Source organism: Leptodactylus fuscus, chromosome 4, assembly GCF_031893055.1.
Source record: "Leptodactylus fuscus isolate aLepFus1 chromosome 4, aLepFus1.hap2, whole genome shotgun sequence".
NCBI lineage: Eukaryota > Metazoa > Chordata > Amphibia > Anura > Leptodactylidae > Leptodactylus > Leptodactylus fuscus.
This window is the reverse complement of record NC_134268.1, coordinates 120,978,132-120,991,506: the sequence shown is the minus strand read 5'-3', so window position 1 is coordinate 120,991,506 and position 13,375 is coordinate 120,978,132. Positions and strand designations below refer to the sequence as shown.

The window sequence follows — 13,375 nt, the reverse complement described above, 5'->3', positions numbered from 1 at the left end:
GTTTGCTCATGATCACTTGGAGGACTCTGAGACAGACTGGTTCAAGGTTCTCTGGTCTGATGAGACCAAGATCGAGATCTTTGGTGCCAACCACACACGTGACGTTTGGAGACTGGATGGCACTGCATACGACGCCAAGAATACCATCCCTACAGTCAAGCATGTTGGTGGCAGCATCATGCTGTGGGGCTGCTTCTCAGCCAAGGGGCCTGGCCATCTGGTCCGCATCCATGGGAAGATGGATAGCACGGCCTACCTGGAGATTTTGGCCAAGAACCTTCGCTCCTCCATCAAGGATCTTAAGATGGGTCGTCATTTCATCTTTCAACAAGACAACGACCCAAAGCACACAGCCAAGAAAACCAAGGCCTGGTTTAAAAGGAAAAAAAACAAGGTGTTGCAGTGGCCTAGTCAGTCTCCTGATCGTAACCCAATTGAAAACTTGTGGAAGGAGCTCAAGATTAAAGTCCACATGAGACACCCAAAGAACCTAGATAACTTGCAGAAGATCTGCATGGGGGAGTGAGCCAAGATAACTCCAGAGACCTGTGACGGCCTGATCAGGTCTTATAAAAGACGATTTTTAGCTGTAATTGCAAACAAGGGTTATTCCACAAAATATTAAACCTAGGGGTTGAATAATAATTGACCCACACTTTTATGTTCAAAATTTATTAAAATTTAACTCAGCAACATAACTTTTTGGTTTGTAAGATTTCTGCATCTGTTAATAAATCCTGATCTTGTTTGAAGTTTGAAGGCTCTAACTTATTTGCATCTTATCAAACCTGCTAAATCTGCAGGGGGTTGAATACTACTTTTAGGCACTGTAGTATATATATACTGTATATGCAACATGACAACTGTGAATATAACCTACACAAGACTCTCTCAATTAAAAATTCCCTTTAATGTGATCAGGTGCAATAGACACAATGTACAGTAAATAGCACAGTATATGACTCATTCACTTACTGACAATACAATTTTATAAAGGTGAAAAAGGTATAAAAACAGAAGACACAGAATTACTTACTGTGCACAAAGTTTCAAATGTTTTTGCTGACACAAATGATCCATCAAGGCCAAACAGAAATATGGATGCGTAGGAAAGCATTCCTCCAAGGATGATAAGGTTGTTCATATAAGGACTAGACATCTTTATTAACCTGTCAATGGGAACACACAGGTCTGAATGAATTATATATCATATAATCAAGGGAATTCTGTATGGGCTTATTTCTTGTAAGACTGCACAAACTGTAACTTTTTATCTATGTACATGCACTTGAAATATAATTTATTGACTATTGGCATTACTATTCCTGTTGACATGAGCATTATTAAAGAGGACCTATCACGAGAACTCAGCTCTTTGGACCCCTGCGATATACATCTGGGGTTCACATCATTCGCACCTTCTTAATAAATACATTTTTGTTTCCAGCCATCTTATTTATTATCATTTTCTTGAATTGGATGCCATTTATTTTATTATTGTTTATTTTTCTTTTCCTCATATTTGTATGATGAGTCTATTAGTATTTTCATATCTGATAATGTATTTCTTTGCTGTTTTTAGGCTGGGTCTTTAATATATCCTATTATGGGTAAGTGGTATTATGTGGACTTCTGATATTACAGTTGTCCCTTCTATTTCTGTATTGTTTTAAATCATGTATCTGACTTTTTATTCCTCTTGTGTGGCATAGTACTGTAAATACACATTATATTTCTTTATTTAAGTGTGCCTTTGAGTTATTGTGTGTTGCTTTTTTATTTATTGTCTTTTAGTGACCAAGTGGTAGAAAAAAAAAACATTGAAAGCTTGATACTGAAAATGCGTTTGACACCTCATAAACTTATCATTAGAACAGCTCACTACCGTATGTAAATGGTGTATTGATATTCTGAGTAGCATATTATCAGTAAAGGTGGTACTTGCTGAAGTACATCTGTATAGCTTTGTGGAAAAATATCTTTAATATAACGTAACTTATTGATTGAAATTTCTGCTCAGTGGGCGGTCTCACTCAGTGATTGGCAACCTTCCCCGTATGAGTTTTGCATAGAGAATGACTGTCACTGATTAGGACCACCCATTCCTAAGAGAAAGAAATATCAATCAATATGTTAAAATTTATACTAAATGATTTCTCACAAAACTATATATCAGTCCGCCCATATGCATTGTTCTTTCTGCCTCTTTTTCTTCCTTTTTTATGTTTTATCATAGGAAAAGAAGAATGGAAAGAGTAATGAGAATGGAACAGAATAGATCTGTAGATATCTATGGTGCCATTATTTTGGCAGATGAAAATGTCCTGGCTGTACGACTTTTTTACTGTAATTTTAGACATACTCTGTGAATCCTCAGACATGTGAGCTTCATGAAAATAAGTGAAAGGTTATAACGTTATTTTTCATCTAAAGCTAGGTTCCGTTATCCATTCCGCTTTAAAAATGCAGAGAGAAATTCCTACAAGCAGAAACCCAGTGGACTTCATCATAGTCTATGGGGTCCACAGATATCAGCAGGTAACCGCTTTTTAAGTGGATTAGGGTTCCATTCGTGGGGACCCCAAGCGGCCCCATGAACAGAAACCTGAACATAGATGTGAACCTAGCGTAAATATGAAGATACTATAGTACAGGGGTAGGGAACGTACGGCTCTCCAGCTGTTGCAAAACTACAACTCCCAGCATGCATACTGGCTCTGCTGTTCTGGGAACTCCCATGGAAGTGAATGGAGCATGCTGGGAGTTGTAGTTTCACAGCAGCTGGAGAGCCAAAGGTTCCCTACCCTTGCTATAGTACATCAGAAGGTTGAAATGAAGTATGATCTATAAGACAACTGATGACAACACTTACTTTTGGTTTCTGTTTTTGATGTTGAAGAATAAAAATGTGCTGGCCATAATCATTCCAATAATTGTTATGGCGGAAAGAATACTGTAAAGCGGCAGGTAGATCTGACGACGCTCCATTCGAATAAAAGTTTGATCTTTTGGAGGCTCTACCCCTAAAATGAACAGAAAGTGAAACATGAAATACTGTATTTATATGAATTTTAATATTACCAAGTCAAGTCTTGTTAGGTGTTTTTCAGTTTGTTTGATTTTTTGTTTTGTTTTTTTGTTGCTCCTGAATTGGTATGACTTAAAGGTCTTAGTCCTTAATAGAGATGAGCGAACAGTGTTCTATCGAACACATGTTCGATCGGATATCAGGGTGTTCGCCATGTTCGAATCGAATCGAACACTGCGTGGTAAAGTGCGCCAAAATTCGATTCCCCTCCCACCTTCCCTGGCGCCTTTTTTGCACCAATAACAGCGCAGGGGAGGTGGGACAGGAACTACATCGGGGGCATTGAAAAAAATTGGAAAAAGTCATTGGCTGCCGAAATCAGGTGACCTCCATTTTAGACGAATAGTGGATTTCAAATCCGGGTCATATGAGAATGTGAACTTTGTGACTAAGAGACAGGGATAGCTGTACAGGCAGGGATAGCTAGGGATAACCTTTATTTAGGGGGGAATGTTATTAAAAATAACTTTTTGGGGCTCTATCGGGTGTGTAATTGTGATTTTTGTGAGATAAACTTTTTCCCATAGGGATGCATTGGCCAGCGCTGATTGGCCGAATTCTGTACTCTGGCCAATCAGTGCTGGCCAATGCATTCTATTGGCGTGATGAAGCAGTGCTGAATGTGTGTGTTTAGCTCAACTACAGCGGTGGAGTAGTTGAGCTAAGCACACAGATTCAGCTCTGCTTCAATCAGCGCTGGCCAATGCATTCTATTAGCTTGATGAAGCAGAGTGTGCACAAGGGTTCAAGCGCACCCTCGGCTCTGATGTAGCAGAGCCGAGGCTGCACAAGGGTTCAAGCGCACCCTCGGCTCTGATGTAGCAGAGCCGAGGGTGCACAAGGGTTCAAGCGCACCCTCGGCTCTGCTACATCAGAGCCGAGGGTGCGCTTGAACCCTTGTGCACACTCTGCTTCATCAAGCTAATAGAATGCATTGGCCAGCGCTGATTGAAGCAGAGCTGAATCTGTGTGCTTAGCTCAACTACTCCACCGGTGTAGTTGAGCTAAACACACACATTCAGCACTGCTTCATCACGCCAATACAATGCATTAGCCAGTGCTGATTGGCCAGAGTACGGAATTGGGCCAATCAGCGCTGGCTCTGCTGGAGGAGGCGGAGTCTAAGATCGCTCCACACCAGTCTCCATTCAGGTCCGACCTTAGACTCCGCCTCCTCCGGCAGAGCCAGCGCTGATTGGCCGAAGGCTGGCCAATGCATTCCTATGCGAATGCAGAGACTTAGCAGTGCTGAGCCAGTTCTGCTCAACTACACATCTGATGCACACTCGGCACTGCTACATCAGATGTAGCAATCTGATGTAGCAGAGCCGAGGGTGCACTAGAACCCCTGTGCAAACTCAGTTCACGCTAATAGAATGCATTGGCCAGCGCTGATTGGCCAGAGTACGAAACTCGACCAATCAGCGCTGGCTCTGCTGGAGGAGGCGGAGTCTAAGATCGCTCCACACCAGTCTCCATTCAGGTCCGACCTTAGACTCCGCCTCCTCCAGCAGAGCCAGCGCTGATTGGCCGAATTCCGTACTCTGGCCAATCAGTGCTGGCCAATGCATTCTATTGGCGTGATGAAGCAGTGCTGAATGTGTGTGTTTAGCTCAACTACACTGGTGGAGTAGTTGAGCTAAGCACACAGATTCAGCTCTGCTTCAATCAGCGCTGGCCAATGCATTCTATTAGCTTGATGAAGCAGAGTGTGCACAAGGGTTCAAGCGCACCCTCGGCTCTGATGTAGCAGAGCCGAGGGTGCACAAGGGTTCAAGTGCACCCTCGGCTCTGCTACATCAGAGCCGAGGGTGCGCTTGAACCCTTGTGCAGCCTTGGCTCTGCTACATCAGAGCCGAGGGTGCGCTTGAACCCTTGTGCACTCTCGGCTCTGCTACATCAGAGCCGAGGGTGCGCTTGAACCCTTGTGCAGCCTCAGCTCTGCTACATCAGAGCCGAGGGTGCGCTTGAACCCTTGTGCAGCCTCGGCTCTGCTACATCAGAGCCGAGGGTGCGCTTGAACCCTTGTGCACCCTCGGCTCTTCTACATCAGAGCCGAGGGTGCGCTTGAACCCTTGTGCACCCTCGGCTCTGCTACATCAGAGCCGAGGGTGCGCTTGAACCCTTGTGCACCCTCAGCTCTTCTACATCAGAGCCAAGGGTGCGCTTTAACCCTTGTGCAGCCTCGGCTCTGCTACATCAGAGCCGAGGGTGCGCTTGAACCCTTGTGCACCCTCGGCTCTGCTACATCAGAGCCGAGGGTGCGCTTGAACCCTTGTGCAGCCTCGGCTCTGCTACATCAGAGCCGAGGGTGCGCTTGAACCCTTGTGCAGCCTCGGCTCTGCTACATCAGAGCCGAGGGTGCGCTTGAACCCTTGTGCACACTCTGCTTCATCAAGCTAATAGAATGCATTGGCCAGCGCTGATTGAAGCAGAGCTGAATCTGTGTGCTTAGCTCAACTACTCCACCGGTGTAGTTGAGCTAAACACACACATTCAGCACTGCTTCATCACGCCAATAGAATGCATTGGCCAGCACTGATTGGCCAGAGTACGGAATTCGGCCAATCAGCGCTGGCTCTGCTGGAGGAGGCGGAGTCTAAGGTCGGACCTGAATGGAGACTGGTGTGGAGCGATCTTAGACTCCGCCTCCTCCAGCAGAGCCAGCGCTGATTGGTCGAGTTCCGTACTCTGGCCAATCAGCGCTGGCCAATGCATTCTATTAGCGTGAACTGAGCTTGCACAGGGGTTCTAGTGCACCCTCGGCTCTGCTACATCAGATTGCTACATCTGATGTAGCAGTGCCAAGTGTGCATCAGATGTGTAGTTGAGCAGAACTGGCTCAGCACTGCTAAGTCTCTGCATTCGCATAGGAATGCATTGGCCAGCCTTCGGCCAATCAGCGCTGGCTCTGCCGGAGGAGGCGGAGTCTAAGGTCGGACCTGAATGGAGACTGGTGTGGAGCGATCTTAGACTCCGCCTCCTCCAGCAGAGCCAGCGCTGATTGGTCGAGTTCCGTACTCTGGCCAATCAGCACTGGCCAATGCATTTCTATGGGGAAAAGTTAGCTTGCAAAAATCGCAAACTGACAGGGATTTCCATGAAATAAAGTGACTTTTATGCCCCCAAACATGCTTCCCCTGCTGTCCCAGTGTCATTCCAGGGTGTTGGTATCATTTCCTGGGGTGTCATAGTGGACTTGGTGACCCTCCAGACACGAATTTGGGTTTCCCCCTTAACGAGTATATGTTCCCCATAGACTATAATGGGGTTCGAAACCCATTCGAACACTCGAACAGTGAACGGCTGTTCGAATCGAATTTCGAACCTCGAACATTTTAGTGTTCGCTCATCTCTAGTCCTTAATATAAAATATTTTAAAGACTCTCAATTATTATGCATTATTTATAATAATGGTTTCCTCATGCTGAGTTAGAAGGACTTTTTGGGCTACTCATAGTTTACGACATGGTAGGACTGCAACCTCTATTCCCCAATAATGACACCCTCGCTTATGTACAATATTGTATATACATTTAGTGTCTGATATTTACTCTATTGTGCATTGTATTTTTACATTATTTACTGTACATTATGTATTTGTTGATATACCTTGAAATCTGATAGTATCATTTATAAGTTCAAGGCTGTCAGCTACTGCGTTGTATTCGCCAACTTTCACTTCTTTACCATCTGTAAAGACAAAGGGAGGAAGAATTAGGTTACCCTAGTTGATTCACACTTTACATTTGCTCTGCAAGGGAGCTATATAGTAACAAATAAGGCAATTGGTAGAGTTGTCCGAAACCTCTCAAGATTCATTTCTTTTCAGGTTTGGGTGGCCCATGTCCAAGATTTGTTTCAGGTCAAACAAGTTCGGTATGAAGCACACCTTATATCTTATAGCTATAGCGTACCTCCAGTTATAAACAACTTTTCATAAATGAATAATAGTACAGGTTAGAATATGAAATAATACACTTTTTTAAAAATTAATTAAATAATATGTTTTCTTATTCATTTTGCAAGCAGTTACTTTCTCCAGATTAGAAAGAAGGAAAGAAGCTTAGAAAAGACACTTAAAAAATTGCTGGAGTTGCACTCTGGTATTCCTTGCTTTTTTTTAACACTGCTAAGTTGTAGATAGCAGGCTGTTAATGAGACAGTAAATCAATAAACCATCCTGCAGGGGACTCTCCCTCTCTCCTTCTCCCTCCATAGAGGTCTATGTCTTAAGATAAATATAATATAATAATGTAAACAAAGCAGTCAAATTGAAGATAAGGAGCAGGAGAACAGCATAATAATAGGAGAAGGAAGATGATCTCCCTAATAAGATATATTACAATTTTTTTTTTATTTTCACCTGTGCTATGGAGGTATGTTCTAAAACATAGTGTAAAACACTCTCCTTTCTATCCAAATTCTAGCTCATTAAGGCAAACACAGCCAAAGTTATGTCGAGGTGAATGTAGCATGTATGTCTACGAAAAAACTGATGTCAAGCAGTGGATGCAAACTCGGTGTTTAACCACACACTCCTCTGCCACTAACGTTTACAAGTTTAACATTTAAAATGCTCTAAAAATTACTCTTTTATTAGGGTAAAAGGTGCTTGCATGAGGTTTTTTCAGACACACATAGTGGTTATATTGTAAAAGACAATGGTTTTGTAGAAAAATTAGCCTGCTGCATGCCTGTTGTTATTTGGATGAAAAATTTGTGGTTGTGATCCTAGTAGAAAAGTTGATGGGAGCAGATGTGAAGTCTATATATATATATTTTTTTGTTATGCCAACACTGTGGCACTAACAGTCTGGTATACAGGAATGTAATGGACCAGATCTCAGGACATGTCTGGCAGAGTGGTGGTAGTGGTGGTAGCTGTGGCAGCTGTGGCAACATTTGTAGCATAATATAATTGATCAGGCCTCCAGACATGATTGGCTGAGTCATGGCAGTGGTGGTAGTTATATTGGAGCATGAGGCAGCATCAGCAGCAGTAGAGAAAATGGAACATAATCCCAAAGGGAGAGAGTGACACCACTATTCAGAGGAAACAGCCAGAGGTGTTTGAAAATCCTTATGAATCTATGCCTAATTCATTTTGACAATTGTAATTTTTCTAAGCTAGCTATGGAAAATTTTGTCCATTTAGGTGTTCCAACACTATAGGCAGTACTGAACTATTACAATTCAGCCATTACAATTGAGGCTCAACAAGATAAAACCCCCATGGCAAACTGGGTCAGCTCCTTTCATTGCTCTAATTTATTGGATCTGAATTCCATGGGTTCACAGTTATCTGCTGGAATATAGGTTCACTCTAGGTATGACTGTACCTGCTGATGCAGCTGGTGGGTGTCAGTTGCCTTTTGTGGCTCCGATTGGTGCTGTGAGTAGAGTTGAGCGAGTACTGTTCGGATCAGCCGATCCGAACAGCACGCACGCATTGAAATCAATGCACGCAGCCGGCACGCGGGGGGTTAAGCGGCCGGCTGCCGTCAAACCGGAAGTACCAGGTGCTTCCATTCATTTCAATGCGTGCGTGCTGTTCGGATCGGCTGATCCGAACAGTACTCGCTCAATTCTAGCTGTGAGATGAAGTTTCTGGTTCATCATCTTTCAGATACCGTACTGGGTCTGGCTGCTAATGCTGCTGATTTTGCTCCTTCTGACAATTGGAAGTGGAGTGCTGGCTGAGTGAGGTGGACTATGAGTGGGCAAAGGACACCTGGATTCACATGTAACTAGCAATTGAAGTGGTCTCTAAATTCTGTGGTAAGCTGGGGATTCAGCCTATCTGATAATATTCTAATTTTTCTACCCTTTGGGAAGAAATCCTGCATTTTGTCTTTACAGCAAGGATCTAAGAACACTGCCATTCATAGAGCCTGCCATGCTTAGTAGCATATGTGTGTTTTTGGCCAGTGTGGTCATTGTCATCATCATCATCCTGAAACAGATAAGGGCCCTCTATGCATCCAAGGAAGAGTCTTCCTCCTCTTCCAGTCTAGGAGTCCCAGTTCCTCTACCATAATAACCCTGACCCAGATCCTCATCACCCTCCATCAACACAGTGTTGACTTACAGGTGGTTTCCTCTTCTGTTCTTTGTTGCATGAATTTAAGTGCCTCCTACAAGATGTACAATAGAGGGATCACATCACTGATGCTGAAGTTGCCTCTGTTGACAAACTTGGTGGATTTTTCAAAGAGCTTTAGAAGCCGGCACACTTCCCTTATGAGCCTCCAATAATATATCTTGAAACTAACACTTTATCCCTGTGTTCTGCTGTATGCAATAATCGCTCACCACCTACTGCTGAACACAAGGATGCTCTAGCATTTTTAAGGTGGCATTCCATCGAGTTGGAAGATTGCAGATAAGGTGCTGCATAGGCAGACCATTTTGTTGCGGCAAATTGATCAGGGTGTTTCTTTGTGACATAAAAATGGCTGTAATGTGCAGAGACTTTTACACCACTGGCAAACCACTAGATTAAGGACACATGCCATACAGTGGCAATGTATTATTCATCTTATCCATAGCACAGTAACAATATTGTTGCCATTGTTACTGTCAACACTGGCTAGTTGGAGTTGGCTAGGAGCCATCCAGCAGGATGCTTGCTGCAGGATACAGCAAAGCAGCATCTGATCCGCTGTGTGATCCAGGCTTTGATCCAGCTCCTCTGATTCAGGTTTATTAATTGTAGAACCACATAGCAGTGCTACACATTGGTGATGATTGGGAGCACATTACTGTTTCCTGGACACACATTCCATTATAGGTGACTGATGTTGCCATGAAAGAGGAGGAGATGATGATAATGATGATAATGAAGACCATGTGGCCTGGCTACAAGATGACAGAGAGAAGGACTAGTACTGTCTTGCTCACTTTCCCTGCCAGTGTCATTGCCAAGCTTACTTTTCCAAATAAGATAGTGATGCCTTTTTATATGCAAACATAAAGATGTTCCTACATTTGATCCTGCATGGCTACAGATAAGTTTCTGCTTGCAGATCTTGCATATTGCCATGGATTTTTCCTTTGCCAACGTACAATAAAATTCCCGCACAGGAGATTACTGCGTCTAATTGCTTCCACCAGCAGAAACATGCCTACTCCTACCACCACTATCACCGACACCCTTGCCCTGCGGGCTTCCCCTGGTCAGAATTGCAAAAGGAACAAAAGAGACAACGAGCGCACTAAGTGCAATATTACACTGTTGAAATGTGACAAATCTTGTCATAATAAAGAACGACCGGTAGGCCTCTCTCCTGATGGGGTTGTGACAGGATCACAACACCCGGAGACACAATTGTGAGATGAATGATTCTGGTGAGAGTGGCAGCGGTTCCATCAGCAAACACCGGAAACCCGGAAGGCAAACAGAACAACAAATGGAGAAGAGGATCCGCGCTCAAAGGTCATACAGGAAAAGCGAGAAGCAATCGTTTGAATAAGAGCAGCTGCTGCATTAAAGCTGCTCTTGTTCAAACGATTGCTTCTCACTTTTCCTGTACGACCTTTGAGCGCGGATCATCTTCTCCATTTGTTGTCCTGGTCAGACTTGGGCAGCCTTTTTTGGATGTTGGACTTGCACAATAGCTGGAATCACTACTATGACCACTGCCACCACCTTCATCTGATGTCACCTTATCACGTTGAACCGGCTGCTTGGTCCTATCCACAAAAGAATCATCATTTCTGCTTTTTCTGACTCATCATGGCCATGCACACCCTTAGAATTTCCACCTCCAGAATTCCTCCTAAATGCCCTACCAGAACAATTACCAGTAGTAGTGCCACACCTACTGTCACTACTACCTCTATCACCAACAGTCTTCCTCCTCTGCTTGCACATGAATCAAGATCCCTTCACTCTCGGATGCAATACCCTCCAATATCTTCTCCTGGAGATGAATAAGCTAAACAATAAAAAAATTCATCTCATTCTCAGGAAGTACAACAATCCTGTTGCCACCCATATTCTTATTGCTATTACTTGCACTCATGTTTCTTCATCCCTCTTCTTTTGCCTATTCCCTGTCTAGTTTTTTTTTCCACAATTTTTTTTTTTTTACTGCACAGTGCTCGATTATAATGATTGGGAAAAATTCTGGCACTGTATGTGTTTTTTAAAAAACAAAACTATTTCACGAAATTCATCTTTAATCTGTTTTTTTTTTTTTTTAAAAAAAAAAAAAGATTATCATAGGCTTAAATACTGCATATATGTAAATAAAAAAAAAAAGTCTAAAAAATTTATATTTTTCCAGATTAACACTTTTTTTATTTGGTATTTGGTGAGCAGAACAGAAAAAGACCCATTAAATAATAGTATGAACTGAGTGAACATGGCAAAAAAAGAAAAGAAAAAACAACTATTTTTGTTTTAGATTAGCCCAGACTGCAATACTATATATCTGCGCAGCAAAAAAATAAAAACACTTACATTTTTTTTCAGATTAGTGCAGGCTAAACTGTGTATTAGGTGAACAACAAAAATTGCCTAAACAACAGACTTTTTTTTTTCAAATAAGAAACTAACAGTCACAGATTATGATACATAAAAACAAAAACATGTTTTGTATCGCCACTATTTAAGTGTATTTTTTATTTTGTGAAACATTTTTTGCTTTTGATGCATCTTTTTATAATTATAAGAAGTGACTGTAAAATTATATGAGAAAATTAAAGAGTAAAAGGATTTAAAGGATAAAAACAATTAATTAAAAATAAATATTTAAAAATATCAGATGGTTGAGAAATATAAATCAAAGAAACACTCCAGCTACAACTGCATATAGTACAGAGCCACAGAGATCAGTGCAAATCAGGGTAATGTTAGAAACTCTAAAAACATTAGCTATAAACTAAGCCCTACACTGACTAGTATCATCTTTGCCTGGAATGCCATATAAATTTCTAATTTGTCTGATTTACATTGCATTAGTACAGTACAATTTGCAACATCCTTTTTGCAGAAGATAAACAAGTAGCCCTTTAATACGACAATCTTCTTATCCCTACAGCTTAATACATTTTCCCAAATGTATGCAGGACCCTCCTGTCTGAATTCTTCAACTTCCTGTAAGGTTAACGTCAAAGATTACATCACATGATCATATCTAATAATCATACTGTGCAAGGTAAAGTGTTGCATATCATTTATGACAGTTTTCTAGTGTAAATGATGGTTTAAATCTGACACCTAGAAATAGGCACATATAGTGTCACAGCATTTTGGTCATTTAGGTTGCCCCCTATCTACTGCTTTATCAGAATACATACTAAAATATTACTCCATATTTAAGTTGGGATATTTAGGTGGTAGCAGATGACATCAAGAACAAACCAAATCCCTTGAATTACACTGTAAGGCTGGATTGGAGTCTCCACCGGTTTCAGTATAAAACTGTCGGTACACCCAGCGGACCTCAATTTAGTCTATGGGATGCGCTAGTTTCCGTGGGTAACAATCTTTTTAAAAGAACAGGGTCTCTGTCTTTTAGGTCCCCATACGGACCTGAATGACGGAGACATGAGCATTAGTGTGAACCTAATGTAAGTGTAATTTAATTCATTGACGTTTCTACAGTATTTACGACACCTTTGTACTAGGAAATTGTTTCCATTATCTACTAGTAGATTTGCTTCCACTCATAAAGGGAACAATGAAAATAAATTTCAGGAAACCTTTTATCATTTAATTTTTTATTTCTTTTTAGTTTGAATTATTTATATCCTATAAAATGGAGTGGATAGTGAAAGTGTTTTTTTTTTTATAGTGTGATTAGAGTAGTTATATAATGACATGATTACTGCGGCTAAATGATAATACTAGTTGTGACAATTTTTTGACAGTAGTCTGACAATCCCTTAGAAGTTGTGATAGCACAAAGCATTGACTTCTATCAGGCAATGCATGCAGCTGGATATATTTTTCAAATGATAGTTGTAAAAAAATATTTTACCAACATATTTATGTAGATGTTTGTCATATTTGATGTCAAAGGTCTCATGCCTTCTTTATGCATATTGTATGTGTTTACTTCTCCTCAGTAGTTGGTATTTATTTTAGTATAAAAAAAAAAATCAGCTACTTGTAATAGGATAACTACACTCACCGGCCACTTTATTAGGTACACATGTCCAACTGCTCGTTAACACTTAATTTCTAATCAGCCAATCACATGGCGGCAACTCAGTGCATTTAGGCATGTAGACATGGTCAAGACAATCTCCTGCAGTTCAAACCGAGCATCAGTATGG

The 13,375-nt window shown here is 41.6% G+C and overlaps 1 protein-coding gene across 2 annotated transcripts in view; it reads right to left on the bottom strand.

Annotated features, from left to right (window-relative positions):
• Window positions 1–13,375, bottom strand: part of GABBR2 (gamma-aminobutyric acid type B receptor subunit 2) — a 639,056-nt gene that overhangs the window by 186,185 nt on the left and 439,496 nt on the right. For both annotated transcript variants that reach the window (XM_075270993.1, XM_075270994.1), the window contains exons 9-11: window positions 6,701–6,781; window positions 2,873–3,023; window positions 1,037–1,169 (exon numbers count right to left, since the gene is read on the bottom strand). In XM_075270993.1, the coding sequence (XP_075127094.1) occupies window positions 1,037–1,169; window positions 2,873–3,023; window positions 6,701–6,781 (365 nt within the window). The remainder of the gene's footprint in view (window positions 1–1,036; window positions 1,170–2,872; window positions 3,024–6,700; window positions 6,782–13,375) is intronic.